The 18,707-nt window shown below is 38.8% G+C and overlaps 1 protein-coding gene across 2 annotated transcripts in view; it reads right to left on the bottom strand.

Moving 5' to 3' along the window:
* The window catches only part of DPP10 (dipeptidyl peptidase like 10), a 583,710-nt gene that overhangs the window by 78,639 nt on the left and 486,364 nt on the right, over window positions 1–18,707 (bottom strand). For both annotated transcript variants that reach the window (XM_075430457.1, XM_075430456.1), the window contains exons 6-7: window positions 9,963–10,015; window positions 9,782–9,863 (exon numbers count right to left, since the gene is read on the bottom strand). In XM_075430457.1, coding sequence (XP_075286572.1) covers window positions 9,782–9,863; window positions 9,963–10,015 — 135 coding nt within the window. The remainder of the gene's footprint in view (window positions 1–9,781; window positions 9,864–9,962; window positions 10,016–18,707) is intronic.

The following is an 18,707-nucleotide window of genomic DNA, read 5'->3' as shown; positions in this document are numbered from 1 at the left end:
GGTGAGGGAGGCCGGGGGGAGATTCGCTTGCCCCCCCGAGCTGGGACCTGTTTCCATTCCCCCCCATCTCTTAGGCCCCCTCTTTCTGCTCGGTGGCAAGAGGGTAGGGGCTTCTCTGCTTTCTGTGGAGCCGCCTCCTGCTGCCTTGGCCTCAGGGAGGGCAGGGTGCTGCCCCACCAGTCGATCTCCCTCTCACACTCCCGGATGCTCCTCAGCCTCTCCACTTCCTCCTTCAGTTCTGCCACCAGGCTGAGCAGGTCATTCACCTGCTCGCACCGAACACAGCAGTTGTCTCTGCTGTCCTCCGGTACGAGCGCCAGGCTCAGGCACTCCCTGCAGCCAGAGACCTGGACACCCGCGTTCTTGCGTGGGGCCTCCGTCTGGGTCCCCACACTCCTTCGAGCAACAGCTTTACCACGGGTGGTAACCACGGCTACAATATCTCCTGGAAGAGCGATGCCCACTACTTGAGTTGCCAGAAGGGGCGGCTGTACCCTGCCAGTCGCCTTCCCCGCTCGCCCTGCCTGCGCAAACTGCCGCGCCGCTCCCGGGCTGCTGCGCCGCCTCTGTTCGCCCGCGCTCCTGGTCGCCCGCGCTCCCTTCAGGGAGTTCAGGGTCTGTAGAGCAACACTTGAAAATAACTGTTTGCTTTGGTTCCACACAAAACTTCTCTTCTGTTTCTGTAAATGCACTGGCATCTGCCACAAGCGGTGAAGTGAAAACGTGCAGTGTTCTGCAATACTATCTATATGACCAAGTAATATCTATATAGTAATATCTATTAGATATAGTAATATCTATTAGTCACTAATGGTCAAGCCTTGCTCATATATATATATATATATAAAACACACTTCTATGAGCACAAGAATACTATTAGTCTTCACCACACCCTAGCCCCCAGTTAAAGGGATAAATTGATCAGCACAGGTTTCTGTTTCCCTCATTAACGCTGTTCGCACCAGCCTAAAACAGACTTTTCTAATATCAGTTTCTTTCCACAAAAGTAACAGTTTTAAGTCTTGGCTGATTGCTGGGTCATTCAGCCTTCTTTCCTCCCCGCCAATCAATGCTTTGTTTTCTCTTACAAATCAACAGTACACCTGACTTTTTCACCTTTATTGTCCAGGGCTGTCCTGGACTTGAAGCTGTCAGTGAATATACACTCCCACAATTACGCATCCACAAGCAGTCCTTCGCATTTCACCCTCCCACTCAGGCTGAGTCAGCGTGGAAGCCTAAGTCACTTCAGCAAAGTGTAGCAGGAGTTTAATCTGCTCCGATCCTTCAGCGCAAACACAGTGGGGAAGTCATAACCCCACTGCAGGGAAAATGTAGGGGAAAAAAATCCATGCAAAGACAGTTATGTGTTGGAGATGATGCAATTAGGTGTCACTCTTTCAAGAAGGACTTGGCTAAAATAGAGAGAAAGAGCTTACAAGAGCACTGAATGTGCCCAAAGCTGTGTGGTGTCTGGTCACAACCTGCTTTTCCTCCTCATCACAGCTGTCTTGCTGATAGAGATGCAACAGAGAGTCATGGCATCATCACTCAAGAAAGTATATACAGCTTCTAGTTGGTGGTTGTTTTTTTTTTTTTTTTAATAATAACAAGGACCGTCTACTCCATCTTTACCCGTATGCAATGGCTGAAATCCTGGCTGACTGACGTAAAGAGCCCATTGATCTAAACTGGGCCAGGATGTCATATCTTGATCACTGGAACAACTGAACTAACTTTCAAGGACACCTATCATAGGACAAAAGGACGTTCAGCACCGCTGAACAGGGGAGTCCCTGTCACTTCCACTGGCAGAAACCTGTCTATATTTTTGCTGGACACTACACACCAGACGAGAAAATCAATGTTATCATACAGCAAACAGAATCTAGGCCAGAGGACCCTTGCACACAGCAACAGTTCAGGAGGTTTTGCTGCCAAGTTCATTTTATCCCTTTTGTTTGTTCCTGGATGAACTCTGTAGGCACTGGTACCATCACAGAGACTCAGAAGTCTTTTGCAAATTTTACAGAAGGTAAATAAAGGTGTTTCCCCTAGCTAGAACAACCCCTGGCTTAGAATCTGAATCACAAAGACATTAGAAATGTCAGTTCTTCAAAGTCTTCTGTTTTGACATTTTGGCACCTTACCATAGCAAATTTTCCCGTTCCTGTGGCATACAATATTTTTTGTTTATATAAAATATGAAATGAAAAACTGATTATACGATCCATGGACATAGGTAAGCCTGAAATATATTTTGGCAGGATTTTGGAGTGACATGAGAATACCTTCCATAATAAAACTTGTTACCTAATCTTTCCCAACTCTGTTTATCAAACGGTTCAATCAGATTTTGACCTCTCTTCTCATTGACTGCGTATTTAGTTTTTATGGGTGGCTATTTCTAAAGAATTTTAGACTTCTGAAGTATTTTTTTCTCGTTTCTGCATTACATAAAGCTATGCAATTTTCACACATGAAGCACAGCAGTCCTATGTTATGAGCCATTGGACTTGCAGTTAATATTAGCTAACAGACGGAGATGTGAATATTCAGATATGCTTTGTTACACATACACGTGTTGAACAACACGACAGTCTAGATGAGAGGGGAGTATTTCTATTTTCATCACTCCCTGCAGGCTGCTGCAAAGAAAAGTCCTGATGATTGCTCCTATCAAACATGTGTGTCTATGCTTGTTCGCCATGTGTCTTTGTGGAGCTGTGTATAAATATATATAAATACACACACACAAATATCTATCTGAAAAAATAATGTGCTTTCTAGCACAATGGTATGTCAAATTTCCAATATATTTGCTTACAAAGGAACTATTGATATGAGACTGGATAGAAAAGTGCAGTACCTGTCTGCATGGTTCACACACTGATTCAAATATTAGCTGCATGCTAGAGCAGTGATAATAGAATAAGAATCAGGGAAAGGGGAGAGGAAACATCTTTTACCTCCCTTCTCAATTTATTCACTGTAAAGCTGCTGGGCCTTTTATTGTTCCACATGAAAAACAGCACTAGAGGAATAATGCTCCTATAAAACATAGGATTTTCTCATTATTTCTTCACATCTTCCAGATACAGCCAAGCAGCTATTGTTACAAAGGACTAGCAATATCTAATCCTTAATAGTTAATATTTTTACATTACTTTTGATACCAGGACACTAAGCAAAATGATGAAGCAACTTCTATGGTCACCTTAGCTTGCTTCCATTTATAAACGTTCCTGCTCTGTAGAGCTCACAAAACTTTTACGGACCATATACAACCTTGATACATAAAAATGTATTTTTCCCTATTTTCCATAAAGGCCTGTGTTTTCTGGCTACATTCTCAATTCCCCTTTTCTGAGATGGATAAAACTGCTTTCATATTGAGTATCACTTTTGAAACCAGAGAACATGCATTTAATTCTTATCTTCTTCTCCAACTTCATCTATATTTAAGTGGAGTGGACACCTAGCAATTAGTAATTGAAAATGGAAATTAGTTCAGTAAAATACCTTCAGAGAAACTAATAATTTAATTTTTTCTTTGAAGAATAATTTGAATTATTTAGATGAAAAGGCAAAAAACATTTACATTATACAATGCTAGTTTGAGAAATCAAAGAGGAAATCCAAAGTGTAGCAGCAGCTTAGGAGGAATACAGTTTTATCTAAGACTTTCAGGTAACTCTAATTCCTGTGTGGCGAAAAAATATAGTATTTCCCATGCTCACCACGACCTTGATAAAAAGCCGTTCTTCGATAAAAAATAAAGCAGCAGAAAGCTTTTGCAAGTATGCTAGTAAGCGGCTTTCATACAATTTCATAGCAGGATCTGACCATTTAGCACATTTCACCTAACAAACAAATACCAGAATGCCCAGTCTTGCAAAGTAATACACAATTTAGCTGGTGGTTAAAAGTTGCTATTAAACCAGCCTTTTTGTATGCTTTTTTCCCTGTAAATATTTTAACTTTTTGGTTCAAATCCTCAGCCTCTGACATAGTAAGTTTCTCAGCTAGAATCTAGAAATGTAATAAATGCATTTGGAAGAGAAAATAAGAAAGCTTTAGTAGCCTCCTTAACTTCTCATTGCCTTCAGAAAGACCTGACTTCAGCTTTTGGTAGAACTACGGTCAGATCCGTTGAAGACTCAACTAGGTGGGCAATTCTCAACCATACAAGTTCCCTTTCTTCATAGAAACACCCTCCACAAGACAAAGGATCTCCATATACACTCTGAAGTACAGAAGTGCTGTAACGATCCCCTCATGCATTTTAAATAAGAAATCATACCTGAGGTTAATGTTGCATTAAAATGTTCTTGTTTATTTCTAGTTTTCAGAATAAATTCAAGCAGACGTTTTCCTTTCAGTTTTACTGCCATTTGCCTCATTAGCATCATGATTAAAAGGAAAGATCAAATAAAGCCTTGACATTTCCATATGTGATTTTAAGTTACTCATATAAAAATACAGCAAGTCAAAAGAGCAAAAGACATTGAAAATAAAAACAGCAGATTAGATGTATTTATTTAGAAGTTACTTCATTAGCATTAATTAAGCTTCTGCTTGGCTCATGAACCCTGAGATATCTTTTCTTCTTCATTTGCAAATGAGAGTGTTTTTGCCAGGAGGGGGTGCCAAGTACTCACAGCATTAATTATGCAAAAATAAAACACATGGCAAATATTTTACAGCAAGTTAAGCTACGGATTTTTATAGTAGTTGTACTTTGAACCTTGATAGAGCAAATAGTAAATGAAGCCTTTAGCAACTAATGGCTGTTAAAGCATCTGTTGAGCAAGGTATGCATCTAGCATAGTCCTGCTAATTTCTCATTTACTAAAATTACTCTAGTGCTTATCTGGGTACTTGGCAAATAATGTAACATCAAAGAACTTTTCTGCTGGAGTACTTCTATTATCTAAAACGGTATTTGAAAGCCATATAAAAAAAGCCACAATTCTGAAGAGAAGGCAATTGCAAGGAAATGTCATGTTAATACAGAAATTCAACAGTCTGACAGATATTTGCATTTTTACAGGGCAATAGGTATTGATGAGGGAGGAAGGCAAGATGAACCTCCAAACAAGACAACCAGGATAGGGGTGACTGATCACAAAGCAGAGGGGCAGAGAGTTCTTGAACTAGTTCATTTATTAATAAGAATTAAAGCAGATTTTACTCTGTTTTGTTTCTGGTTTTCTGTTTGTATTCTTGTTTTTAGGTAGTTTTAACATAAGGTGAGGTCCTTTTTCACGAGATTTTTTTATTCTTCATTCTTTTTGTAAAGGCTTCAGCTTCTATGCCCTTTTAGCTGTGAGTACCCTGTTCCATTTTTTGGAACAAGAGGGCAATTTTCTTGTTTTCTCATATCTAAAATATTTTCTAAAAATTGATTAAAGCACCCTGAATCCACAATTCAGCTACAGTCAACAAGTTGTTCTTTGTGTATACAGGATAATAGGTAATTCTACACAATAATGCCCTAAATTACATCAAAGCATAGTAAAAGCTCATCTTCAGTCCAGCCATTTGATAATGCTATGTTTTGTTGATGGCATCAAATTTTGACAAAGAAAGCCGTCAAGCTTCTACAAAATGATCTTTTTAGTATTCAGGATAGCTTTATTATTTTCTTGATTTCTGCTTTGTTAAAACATGCATTTATTTATGCATAGACATTCATAAGTAAGTCAATCGATCATTACTTATGCTGATCTATCCCAATATATAACTCAAGCTCCCTTCAAAAACATCTAATATATCAAAAGAAAAATGATCTCAATGCTATAAATAACATAAAATACCTATTACAAATACAAAGGCAAAGTGACTTACATGGATATATGTTCATGGAATAAAGTTAAAATAAAGTATTTCATACAAAATAAACAACACCCAGGCAGAAGAAACTTTATGTAAAACTTCTATGAAAAAGCTATGTAAAACTGAACAACTTCTAACCACGCTTCACTGGAAGCTACTTGAAGTAATCCATCTGATGACTAACTGGAAGCGCTCTCCGTATCGCAAGAAGCACTGCAGAGAAACACTGCATCTTTCATAGAAAACTCTGCATACACTGGAGACCAGAGGTCAGTTTTTATATTCAGGCTTCTACTGTGATACATCTCCATAGACAGATACCACCAGAAAAGGCTGTCTCCCCTGTGTCAGAAACATGAAAAAACTTTGCTACAAACTATTGGAGAAGACAAGGCCAAAGAAGAGAGAACATTGGATAAAAATTCAGTATTTTAACACCAGATGCCCTTTAAAATCTCCCAAAGCATTCTCCTTGTCAGTAAAACCTTTCTACCAGGTATGGGATATCTCTTTCTCAGACACACACAACGAGGTCTCTAATAAATCAAACAAGAAGCAGAAAAATGTTGATAAAATCAATTAGGTATCTAGTTGTGTTTCTTTACTGTCCCTGGAAATACATAATGCTGTGGTAACGGATTCTATAGAGGTGAGGAAAAGAGATAATCAACTGATCTCTTTCAAATTTTAATCAAATATGAGGAAATGTGAGAAATATTTAATAAATACATAAACAGCTCCTTAACATGCTAAGACACACAGAAATGGTATTTTAGATCTGGCGCAGTCCTAACACAGTTAAAAGACAGGAATTTAAAGAGTGTGACCTTGAAAACAGTTCTCAAAAACAGCAGCTATGTGACCTTAAAATATATTAATTCATTAGATAGAAGTTTGTTCTCCCCAACGGCAAACATTTTCAATTTCCCCACCAAAATGTCATGACTCAAACAGCAGATGTTTCTCTGAGCTTTTCTCTTAGTCTTTACAAAATCCTCTACTCTAGGTAAATAGCAAGAAACTGAAGTAACTTGCAACCACGGTGGTAGCTTCAAAACAATAGTACTATGGCCCAGTCATCTGGTATCTTATATAAACCTAACTGTTGTTTTTCACTAGCCACATGTGGCCTGCTGTCCATCAGACAACCCTAGAAATTATTCGTAACAGTAGACAACTTAGACTGACGCATAATTTTCACAAGGATATAAAGTATTACTGTATAGTTAATTTCACTGCAGCCACGTTCCCTCCTCTGTGCAATAAGCACTCCTTGGCTTCATACAAACCTTCCTGCTCAAACTTGCCCTCCAATTTTTCTCTCTTGATCTTCTTCTGTTATCTGTTTGAAACTCTTGACAATTCCCACTCAATGAAGAACTTAAGATTCCTGTGTAGGCGACATTGTTACTTAGGTCTTCTGCAGAACTAAGAATTCAAAACACCTTATTTTACATTGTTGCCAAGTTATTGAAAATAGTTGATCCAAATCCATGTCTTTTCACATGTCATTTGGATTTAATCCAGGACCTTCCAAGTAGTTATAGTGTAAAGTTAGGACCTTTGGCCAAGTCAGACATACCTGTGCCTTGTGTTCCACATCTCGTGCTAATTTTGCTGACCAGTCATGGCTACAGTGCTGCTATTCTCTTCTGCACTGCCCCTGGAAAGGTGCTATTCCTCTTCATTTTAGAGGTCTACATATACTTTTATTTATGTGATGACCACAGGTATGATTCATGGGCCTTTCTAGACGAAGTTTTTGTATATAAAGTTAATTTACTCTCCTCTTATTCTTCAGTTGTAATGAATGGCTCTTAGAGACTACCCAGGTTAATAGATTCTGATTATTTCGTTTAGCGCACGTATTCCATTGCTTGTTTTACTCACTATGAATTATTACCATTTCCTTATTATATGGAAAAGACACGTAAGTATTGTTTAGGAAGGGACTTAGGTAAACCAATCATAGTGAGTTTGGCAACAAGGATCCGTAAGAATGCACCTTTGCTCGAACCCAGGTATGTGCTATCAACAGCTACTGCTGCTGGATTGCCACGCTTTAGGTCTTTCCCCTTACAACCTCCTCTTCACCCAGCTGCACGCCGACTGCTTCCTGTACTATCTGTATTCAAATCTTACCAATGAAGTGTTTGCTCTAGTGACAAATTCTAGAACTGAGAACCATTATGGCAATGTGTCCTCAGTCACACATCTTTTTCCTGCTTAACCTACGCCTCTGAAATGATCTCTGCTGTCCTCTTTCTGCTAGGGGCAGCTGTTCTTTGGACAGTAGCAGCCGCCTTTATTCACAACAGCCTTCATTCATTCATGCTCCCTCTACACTTCTGGCTTGCTGCTGAAGTGGGAGGGTAATGTGGCAAGGCACTTCTGTCACTTTATAAGCCTCCTTTTACCACATAAATAGCTTCTAGAGGACATCCTTCTTACTGGCAATTCTTATGCAAGTGACCTTCAGTACACTGTCATTGCAGGTTTACATCTACATGACAACACTTGGTATCATTCAGAGTGCACAGAAGATTCTGTATTTTAATCAAAGTTATTATTTCCTAATTTTGCAGACCATATGGCACCATAAAGCCCACAGCAGAGCAGATATTTTTAAAGCATGACATTAACTTTACTAGGAACATAAACGAAGATGAGTAATGTTATCCTCAATGAAGTATAAATTATGCTAACGTTCTCAAATTTGGATAATCAAGGTTGTACCTAAAATGACCATGTACTTTTTTTGCAGTTCTGAGACTTACTAGGAGTCCACTCGTGCCCGTATCTGGAATTATTCATACATACCTCCAGAATGCCCATCTGGGCAAAACTTATAAAGATAGCTTTATTCTGATTTATTAATTTTCTGAAGTTTACGATTGGTAACTTTCTGCTAGAACCTACATAGGGTGCTGCATTCCATACTACTGCCTGGTAAATAATCTACATATTTGCTATCATCAGTCCTGTCACCATGCTCGCATTATTAATAAATTAATGTGGTTAACTATTAAAACATGCCAAGCATGTTCCAGTTACAGTTTCCTTCCTGTCTCCACCTGGTTAATGCAACACACTTTAACCAGAAACACTTTTTACATTCCCACCATCCTGATGAATGTTATAAGCAACACGGTATATTCTCCAGACATCCAGCTTCTAGCCTCTCTGCATGGACAAGAGAGATGCGCAAAGAGGCTTTGGGATTATGCCTGTGGGCAATTACTGAGCTTAGAATTTTGTAACAAGGATTATCTGAATTTCTTATTCAGAGAGCTGAAGATTTCGTAAGTCTTTCTCTTGCCTTCAACTACCAACACAGGTCAGTTTAAAATCACTGCTGTTCTAAAACCAAAATTTTTTCTTCTCTTATTGAGGTTGGTCTTGATGATGGTGGATGATTCACGTTCATAAAAAATGGTGAAACTTTTGGTAGAAAACAATATATGAAACATAGCATTTATGGTTTTATTATTATGAATTCAATGCAACAAAACTGACCTTGGCCGTAATTTTCATACTGAAATAGAAACACCACTTTTCATTGAATCTATTGCATCCACTTTTGGATGTCAAGTTTTTGCTTTTGCCCACATTCTTGCACTTGAAAACTTTCTTTCACCTTCAACTTTCCTTCTCTCATAGCACTAGCTATGAAGATGGTTTTTCTGAAAATTACCTGAGTGCATATTTAGATGAAGATGCAATTCTTTCAACAACTGTACAATTTACTTATTGGGATTAGACTGGAAAAACATGTTAATATGTTTTTAATAAAAATAAACAAATAGATCCCCTGAATGCTGTAACAGGCCCACATTAGCACCATGCAGAAAAACATAACAAAACTTATCTTAAGGCTTTTTTTTAACTTGAGTCTTCTGGAGTAAATGCATTACTAAACTACTTCCACCATGACTCTGCTTACCAGTTGCTGTCCTTGGACGCCCCACGCTGCATACTGTAAAACTGAATCCTCTACTTCTGGAGGGTTTAACTCCCAGACTTCCCTTGAAAAAAATAGAACATTTTTACTTGAACACACTGGAATCACCTCATGTATAGAACCACTGACAATGACATCATATTGAAAAAACAATGTGACCTACCTTGTGTGTATGTTATAAATCACATATGAAGCTGTGTAAGAATAATGAAAAACCTGTGACAAAAAAAAGCATAAGAATTACAAAAACAAATACTGCATTAAATACAGACTACCATAACGATAGTCACAGTCTTTCAATCTCTGTTAACACAGAGATTTTCTTTCATTACTGAAAGAAAAATTAATTTTATTAATTATAACCAATAGACTTGAAACAGGGTTTTTGCATGCTGTATGAAGGACACATACTCCTCTATTAATTTAACCAGACACTTAACCTGTACAACAACTGCACAGAAAAGGTCCCAATCAGAAAAATCTGCGTTCCTGTTTAACAAAAGGATTTAAAAAACACTCAAAACCAAACAAAACACCCCAAGAACAACCATTAGGAAAATATATCACTTTTTCCAGTATTTCGTCATCAAATTATGGTCAAAATGCTTGTACAGGCATGACAGTTATTTTACTTGAAATGCAGACAAAGTCTATGATATTTTCCGGACCACCTGCTATGTACAGCCTGAACGACCTTCTGAGCTATGGCTCACAGGACAGAGCAGAAAAACGAAGTGCCCACTGCGGCTCTGTTTGGTGTGGCTTTCCTTAAATGTGTTTTCAGTCTGATTTTGGCCAACTTTCTTAGAAATTCAGGGTAGGTTTATTTATCTGAGATTCCCAATATTCATCATTTTGGGTAAAATAAAGATCTATTTGTCAGTAAATCTTCCTAACTCACCGGAAAGTTCCTAGCAACTTCTGGTCTCAGAAACCCCAGGATTCTTTGGATGGGAAAGAAAAAGCAAATCTAATGTACAGTCTTATGCTGCTGTCTTTATTTGTTGAAAATATCATCGAAGTCGACCGAAACCAACAGGATCATAACTTCAGCACAAAATATCACGGCCTGATGTACGTGGATCCAAAGGATTATACAGCGTATAATGTGATGCATCACCACTCCAAAGGGCTAAAAATCAAAGCAAGCTATTACACGCTTTCTCTAAAGTCAAGCATTAGTTTATAATACATATATATCACGAGTAAAAGACATTTTGCTGTCTTCCAGGCCTGGGTGATTGATTTTAACCTAGCTCATTTCTGTACCCCTGTCTTGCATTAAGAAAATAGCGTAATTCCACAGTATTTACTGTTTTATTATGAATTGAAATCACTACATGGTCTTGGAATATAAAATATATTTGCGACTAATTATTACTGTTCTAAGAGAAACTCTTCTTTTCAACATAAACTGTCAGAAAGAAACACAGGGTGACATCCGCTACACTTACTGTAGCTTCACCTCTACAGAGTTACAGTATCTCTGCTTGGCACATGAGGGACTTATTTCTGGACAGTATCAGGCTAGTTCCAGTTAGATGGAAACAGATACAGCTGTAAAGCCAAAACCTCAGTACAGAAATATGTGTTGGGAACTCTTCAGTTTATATTATCTGCACCAGGAATCTTTCCGTTATCTCCTCCAAAAAGAAGAGACAAAGGAGGATCACACATGAACAGAGCGACTGGAATTCCCCGCTATGGCACACGAGAGGGGTTTCAGAGGTTGTTTATATTTGCTGGAGGTCATTCAGGAATAGAACCATCTGAAACATCCTTCCACTGACTCCGTTTCCATTATTAGTTCCCTGTGAACACACACCAAGAGTCTAGCAGGTCCTAACTCCTTGCTGGCTGATGCTGCAAGAAGCCCACAAAGGTCTGTAAGATTAGTAACTACTTTGTGCGGCTGTTGAATTTCCCTTCTATAAAATTTCCCTTTTAGACAAGAATCAGCTTCATTTTCCAAGTCTATGATGATTAAGACACCAACAAAACTATTCTAAGAAATCTGACTGATAATTATTTTCTCTAAATACCTATCATAAACGTATCTACTACCATGTCTCTATACTATATATACATACATCTAATTCTACACATACTATAGATGTATACACATCTAATCATATACATTGGAGAAGCAGACTCCTTGCGTTCATACCATAACATTTAAAGTTCAGTGGTGCTTCTGGGAAAAATTACCTGGACGACTATCAAGACGGAGTTATTCAAGTACTGCTGGTAAGACAATGAGACAAACTGCTGGCTTCAAAGCTCCTGCTTTCTTTTGTAAATGTTATATTGCTAGAGGTAAGAGACAGCAGATCAAAGGGACATAAACGGTTAAATCATGGTGGCTTCTGCACAGGGCGTATATCGCCAGAGGCTACCCAGAGGGGCACTTGCCAGCAACTGTTAAAGGGGACAGCCTCAAACAGCCAGTTAAAGGCAAGAGAAATGGGTTTCTTGCCCTTCCAGGAAAGAGAAAAGTATATCACACGTACTGTGCGGAGGGCTGATAAATATTTAGATTAGAAATATTCAAGAAGTAAATTATTAGACAGAATATATTTCAACAAGAAATGCTAAACTAATAAGTAATTTTGACAGTTTTAACTGAAAATGTGCTATAACAAGAAGGAGGACACTTCATATTCCATGTGGAAACTCTCCTCTTGCCTCTTGGTAAAATTTCTATCTAAATGTTCATGTAGAAGTATTAATATCTTTGTGTTAAAAGTATTAACAGCTTTAAAAGAGCTCCAAAACCAGAGGAGACCAACATTACAATGAAGTCACTTTCATAAAGGACGCTGCCATGTTTCTCAAATTACTCATGTTAGTTTTAATAGGAACACCATGAATAAACTGCAAGTACGAACTTTCCTAATTCATCCTGCTTGCAATAGCCACACACTGAAACACCATCATTATCAAAATTAAAACAAAACAAAAAAAGAGGGCATAGAAAAAAATCTTTCTTTTTCAAGTCTGGCATATACAGCACGTGCCATATTCCTAGGAAGCTCTCGCGGTTTTGTATAAAGGCTTACCTGTGGAGAGCCCTTCTAGGATCCCCACTATTTTGGTAGAGCTTTAGCTTGCACAGAGTCATGCCGGTGGCTGGGACCACACACCTCCTACTCCCTGACGTACCGCATCCAGCACCACACAAGAGGAGCCCAGCCAAGGGCACCAAGCCTGGCACTAAGCATAGGGAGCATCAGCAACCCGCAAAACACCAGGATCAAACCTTCCATGCTGCCACCAGCCGCGTCCCCTCTGCAAGAGCCATACATAGGCTTGGGGGAGTCTGCCCTGCAATTTTTGTTTTGTGGGATGTGCACTAATCAGAAAAAAACCTGGTAATTTATGACGGAGTTTGCAAAGAAACAGCCTGAGAGCTCACACGGGTAAAGCTCGGGCTGCAGCATCCCCTCTCACAGTGTATTTACAGCGAAAGCTGGTCACTATCTTCACCATTCAATACAAAGTGTTGTCATTCCTATTCTGAAGTGTTTTCAAACATTTTTTGTAGTCTATGCATTCTAACTAGGGTGGTATAGAAAGACTAAACTAAGGCTAATATTTGAACAGGGGCAGTAAGTTACTCCAGCTGACAAAAGTAAGACGTACTTAAGTAGCGTGAAACTGAGAAACAGGGAGAAAGGTTGCAGTGAAAGAAGTCTCCTCTTCTAGGTACAAAGAAGAGAATGAGTTAATGAATATGGACACACGGAAGGTCTTTAGGAAGTGAACTGACGTAGGAGAACAAAGCCTTTTAAAATATTCAATGCATTACAGTAATTTCTGCACTGTCATATCAGTGGAGGAAAATGAAGAGAGGAAAATGGCCTGGCATAGTTTATTAATACAGCTACTCATGCTGAGGTGGGATGCTGTGAGAAGCCTTACCTCCATGCATGGCAGGGATGCTTGCTAGGGTTCAGGCCTTTCTGACAACTAATTTGTCTGTTTCTATTGTGATAAGCTGGAAATTTATCCCCACAATGTTAAGAACTGTGAAAATGGCTTTTTAGGTCAGACAGACAGCACACCTCTTCCTCCACATTATTTTTTTGCCACACAGTGCTGCAAGTAACAACTGTTGCATATAATATATTTCTTCTGAATTCAGTCTTTCATCAGTTTATAAGCTGAAGACAGGCTTTCATGTGATGCTGCTCAACACTGAAAAAGTTAGCTGCATTTGTGTGGGGAAAAAAATGAGATTACAGAACTATATTACAAAGGAGTTAAAAAGGCGAAAAAAGTATTTCAAGACAAACTGCTCCAGTCAAAACTTATTGAAATAACAATCCATTATTCAGCTAACAGCCAACAATACAAAAGCCAACACTTATCAATCACAATCTGAACTTTTAGATGACGTATTGTTCTGGGTTTTATATGTCCTTTATTTTCTATCTTTTACGGAATGTCTTTGCCTTTCTAATGTTTCTAAAAATGAAATACTGTCGTGGAACTCGATGCGTAGACTAACAAGACGCAGGAAAGCAATGCGCAATATACACTTAGCCAAACACACTTCACTAATTCTCTGATACACTCCAGGAAATATTCAGTTTGTTGTCCTTGGGTAATCTGGAAAACACCCTTCAGCGGAACAGTGTTTGTGCTAAAAAGCTGCCAAGAAAATCTCACTAGCAGTATTCCTACAGGCTGATGAGGGCCCTCAACTCCAGGGAAATGGAGGAGAGCTGATGACATTAGAACCTTGCAGCGCTATAATCACAAAATACTCAGACATGCCAAACACCTTGACGCATCCTTTATCCATTTCCTATATTATAAACCAACTGTAGTCTTTCACATTTTACATAAAGCAATATGATGCCTCCTTGCTAGCACAGCTTTTTGCAAGGTAGTGAACACTGTCCCATATTTTCATTCTTACCCATGCAGACATCCATACGCTGAACTCGTCTCTGCAGTTCCCAGTGCTGCTAGACTCCGTAAATTCTCCTTTCAGATTCAAATAAGAGTTCTCACCGTGCATAACAGCACTCAGTCTGAGCAAGCACGATAAAAAGTGACACTATATGAAATGCACTGAAAATTTTAGCATCTGCAGTAATACTTCCAGTTATCCCACCGTTCACCAGCCAAATAGGGTATATGCCTCACACACAATACTCCTATGGTAGATATCTATTTATTTATATTGTACCTAGTGTCGTGGTTTAGCCCGGCAGCCAGCAACTAGCACCCAACAGCTGCTTGCTCACCCGTCCCCTTCCCCCTCCCCAACCCCCCCAGTGGGATGGGGAGAAGAAATGGATAAATGGGGAAACTCACGGATTGAGATAAAGACAGTTTAATATGACAACAAAGGAAACACTAATGACAATACTGCTAAAATTAGTTATTATAATAACTATAATAATGAATACGCAAAACAATAATATTTTCTCACCACCCGACAACTGATTCACAGCCAGTCCCTGAGCAGCAATCACAGAACTCAAAAAAATCATGATTTTTGCATAATTCCCCAAAAAGTTCAAACTCCCGGAAACGAGAGGGGCAGAGAGAGCTCCCTGCCCCCTAGCCAACCCCTGCTGATAAACTGAGCATGACGTCCATGGTATGGAATACTTCCCCTGGCCAGCTTGGCGCTCTGTCCAGCTATGCTCCCTCCCAGCTCCTGCATACCTGCTCACAGCTGAACACGAGAAACTGGGCAGAGGTCCTTGATTTCGTAGCAAAAACTGAAAACAGTGTTATCAACATTCTTCTCATACTAAATCCAAAACACAGCAGCTAATGGGAGGAAAATTAGCTCTACCCCAGCTGAAACCAGGACATCTAGCAAATAACAAAGACACTATTTAAAAGCCATACCCTTCCCATTAACTTCAAAAAATGCAGCATAGTATCCTTAAATAAATGAAATTGCATAGTACGCCATCATGCTCATCCCAATTATCTCAAAACACATACATTGACTTGGAAAGAGAGGTAGTTTTGCAGATAAGGTTCAAAACCATACAGATCTTTACCATTCATCAGTAAGGTATCAGATCTTTTATGAGTTAATTTATGTTTCCATGTTTTTGATCACATGGAAAACAAAATCTAGTATTTTAAGAGACTACTAGTCTGAATGAAAAATTATTATATTATTGTTCTAAAAATTAAAGGAATTGATCAGAATTAAACCCACAATGATTAACTGTACCTGTGTGAAGTGTTAACTGCTGCAATATATGGATACCTCCCAAATAGTATTAGTCATAAAAAGAGAAAGCTCAAGATACTCCTTTTATGTCTTCATAGTACCAGTCAGTTATTAGGCAGTTCAAAGCTAAGAGAACCCAACCTGGAAAAGGTTTTGTGTGCCTGAAAGCTTTTCTATTTTTTCCAGCTACATCAGTTGGTCTAATAAAAGATACTACCTCTTCCCACAAATCTTGTTTCTTTTATCTCTTCAGGCCATCACATCTATAACAACAATGTTACTGAGAAATAAATATTCCTGAGCCCAGCTGAAAAAAAGGACCACCTGAAACTAAAAATGATCCTTCCTAATTAATAACCAGTGTTGCAACATATTTCACAAAATGCATGTGAACTGAGAAATCAAGGAAGAGGACACAATGAAGCAGGGAAATCAACAGGAATACATCTTGCCATGGACACTCACTTCTCCATTCATCCACGGCCATTCCCACATTTTAAAGTCTTTTATAATACGTTAGTGAAGTGGCTCGGCATCTTTTCAAACTGCCTCGGTGGGTGCCAGACACAGAAACTACTTGCTGATGTACACAGCCTGAAGAACAGCAACAGGGGCAAGATTTTGCCTTCATTCTCTTTTCTACAATTGAATTAAGCATTTGAAGAATTACTTAAAAATCTACTTATGCTCAAAACTGAACGAAAAGACTTTGCCATGGTAAAGCGATTACAAGGCCAAGATAAAAGTTAACCAATCATTCATGTAAGGAAGTACTCCCACACAACGACACCTCATTCACAGCTCCAAGATCAAACCTTCAATAAACCTTCACTAAAGACTTGAAAATTCAATTTAGACAAAGAAATGCAAACATATACTGCCTCCTCTTTTGCCTTTACGATAAAAATGTCTTGGAAGGAAAACAGAGCCCGCAGAACATGCCTTGAGCTACAAATAATAAGCAAGTAACAGATGCAGAGTGGAGAGAATACGAGGGGAACGTAATGAAATACAGATACACAGGATGATTACTGAGACCTTTTGAAGGGATTACCGAAATTAATGGACTATGCTTGCGAGAGCCGCATCAAAAGCAAGTGACACAGCGGACAATATGAAACTGTGCCGACGACTTTGGGTAAGTCTACCCCACTGATGCACACCACCCATCTACCCCCACGTGATTTAATTGGGAGTGCAATGAACTGCAACGCCGAGCTAGTTGTGCACGAGCTCGTGACACAGGGCTTTGGCATGGCTTCTCAAGCATAATGCTGCATTGATCCAGCCACAGCATTTTCCGACAGTATCTACACACAGTGTGACAACATATAAATTAAGACTGAAAGAAGGTTAGATGGCTCTACAACATATTCTGTTGTATGATAGATATCTGACTTTTGTTACTTAGTTTTCAGCTAGCACGAAATGAGTCAGTCAAAAAAAATAATTGTATTATGTATTTCAGGAAGTCGAGTTACCATAATTTCAAATTCACTCTCTGTACAAAATCACAGCATATACAAGTTACACAAAATTAAGCAAAGTCTATACATATTAGCTATATAAATTATGCAAATTATCATCTAAATTATTTCTCCTCTAGCTAGTCATATTTTAGTGTCATTTTTTCTCAGTGTACATTGGTGTAATTCAGATTTCCAGCAACGAAAATGACAAAAAACTTTGAGCAGGCCATTAATGTCATACACAAACTTTTTATTCTGCCACACATCTGGAGAACACCAAATTATTTCTGGCCAGATTTCATCCTTTGTGGTAGCCTGCTGAAAACAAATGAGTTACAGTGGGAGGGCATTACTCTTTGCCTTATGCCATCAGGATTCCAAGCAGCAACTTCTTCTCTCCCAAAAAATGGATCAACACTCACATAATAAACTTCTCTTCTTCATTTCCTTTTTATGAGCTTTAAGAGATGTGACTTTGCTAGGACTGCAGTACAAAGAGAATGGAATCAGTATCTAATGTGCTGAGTCAGAACTTTCACAAAACAATCAAAATGATCTATCCTTTTCTTCCTTTTGTATTACGAGATGTGTGACACCCCTGTTAGTAAAACCTGTGATGGAGCTAATAAGATGAAATGAGTAGCAATACGACTACTGCCAAAGGCAAAGCACAGCTGCTGGATGAATCCTCCATCCACTTTGTAATTTATGTGCTAAATAAATTAATAATGTTAATGTTATCAATAACATTATTAGGTAAAATCCACCTTCCTTTAGAACTCCATTATCATTCACTTCAAATGTCCCCCATTTGCCTGTCCAGTCTGACTCCATGTGTTCCAGCATGGGAACTGCCTCTAAATGGAATTAAACAACTAAATACGGCACAGTCATGCTTTAGTTTCATGTAATTGACTGTTTAAGTGCATAAAAAGCAAAGTGAGCTCTGCAGCACCAACGTCCGAGCCGCAGGCACATGAAACCACTATATAACACCTATACTACAAATGAAGAGTCCGAATAAAACACGCATTATATCAATACGGGACTGACTCTGCATGTTTATGAAAATAATACTGGTTAAAGATTGGAATCTTGTTGATTTCGCGCCATGGCAACACACAGAGTGAAACCTCAGACTATGTATTGATACCAAAGCTCAGCTCCCTTAGGAGTATACATCAGAAACGGTTCACACTGTGCTTCAGTCAAGCAGTACTTTTTGCTCTTG

The sequence above is a fragment of the Opisthocomus hoazin genome, chromosome 9 (genome assembly GCF_030867145.1).
Source record: "Opisthocomus hoazin isolate bOpiHoa1 chromosome 9, bOpiHoa1.hap1, whole genome shotgun sequence".
NCBI lineage: Eukaryota > Metazoa > Chordata > Aves > Opisthocomiformes > Opisthocomidae > Opisthocomus > Opisthocomus hoazin.
This window is presented reverse-complemented; position numbering and strand designations above follow the sequence as displayed.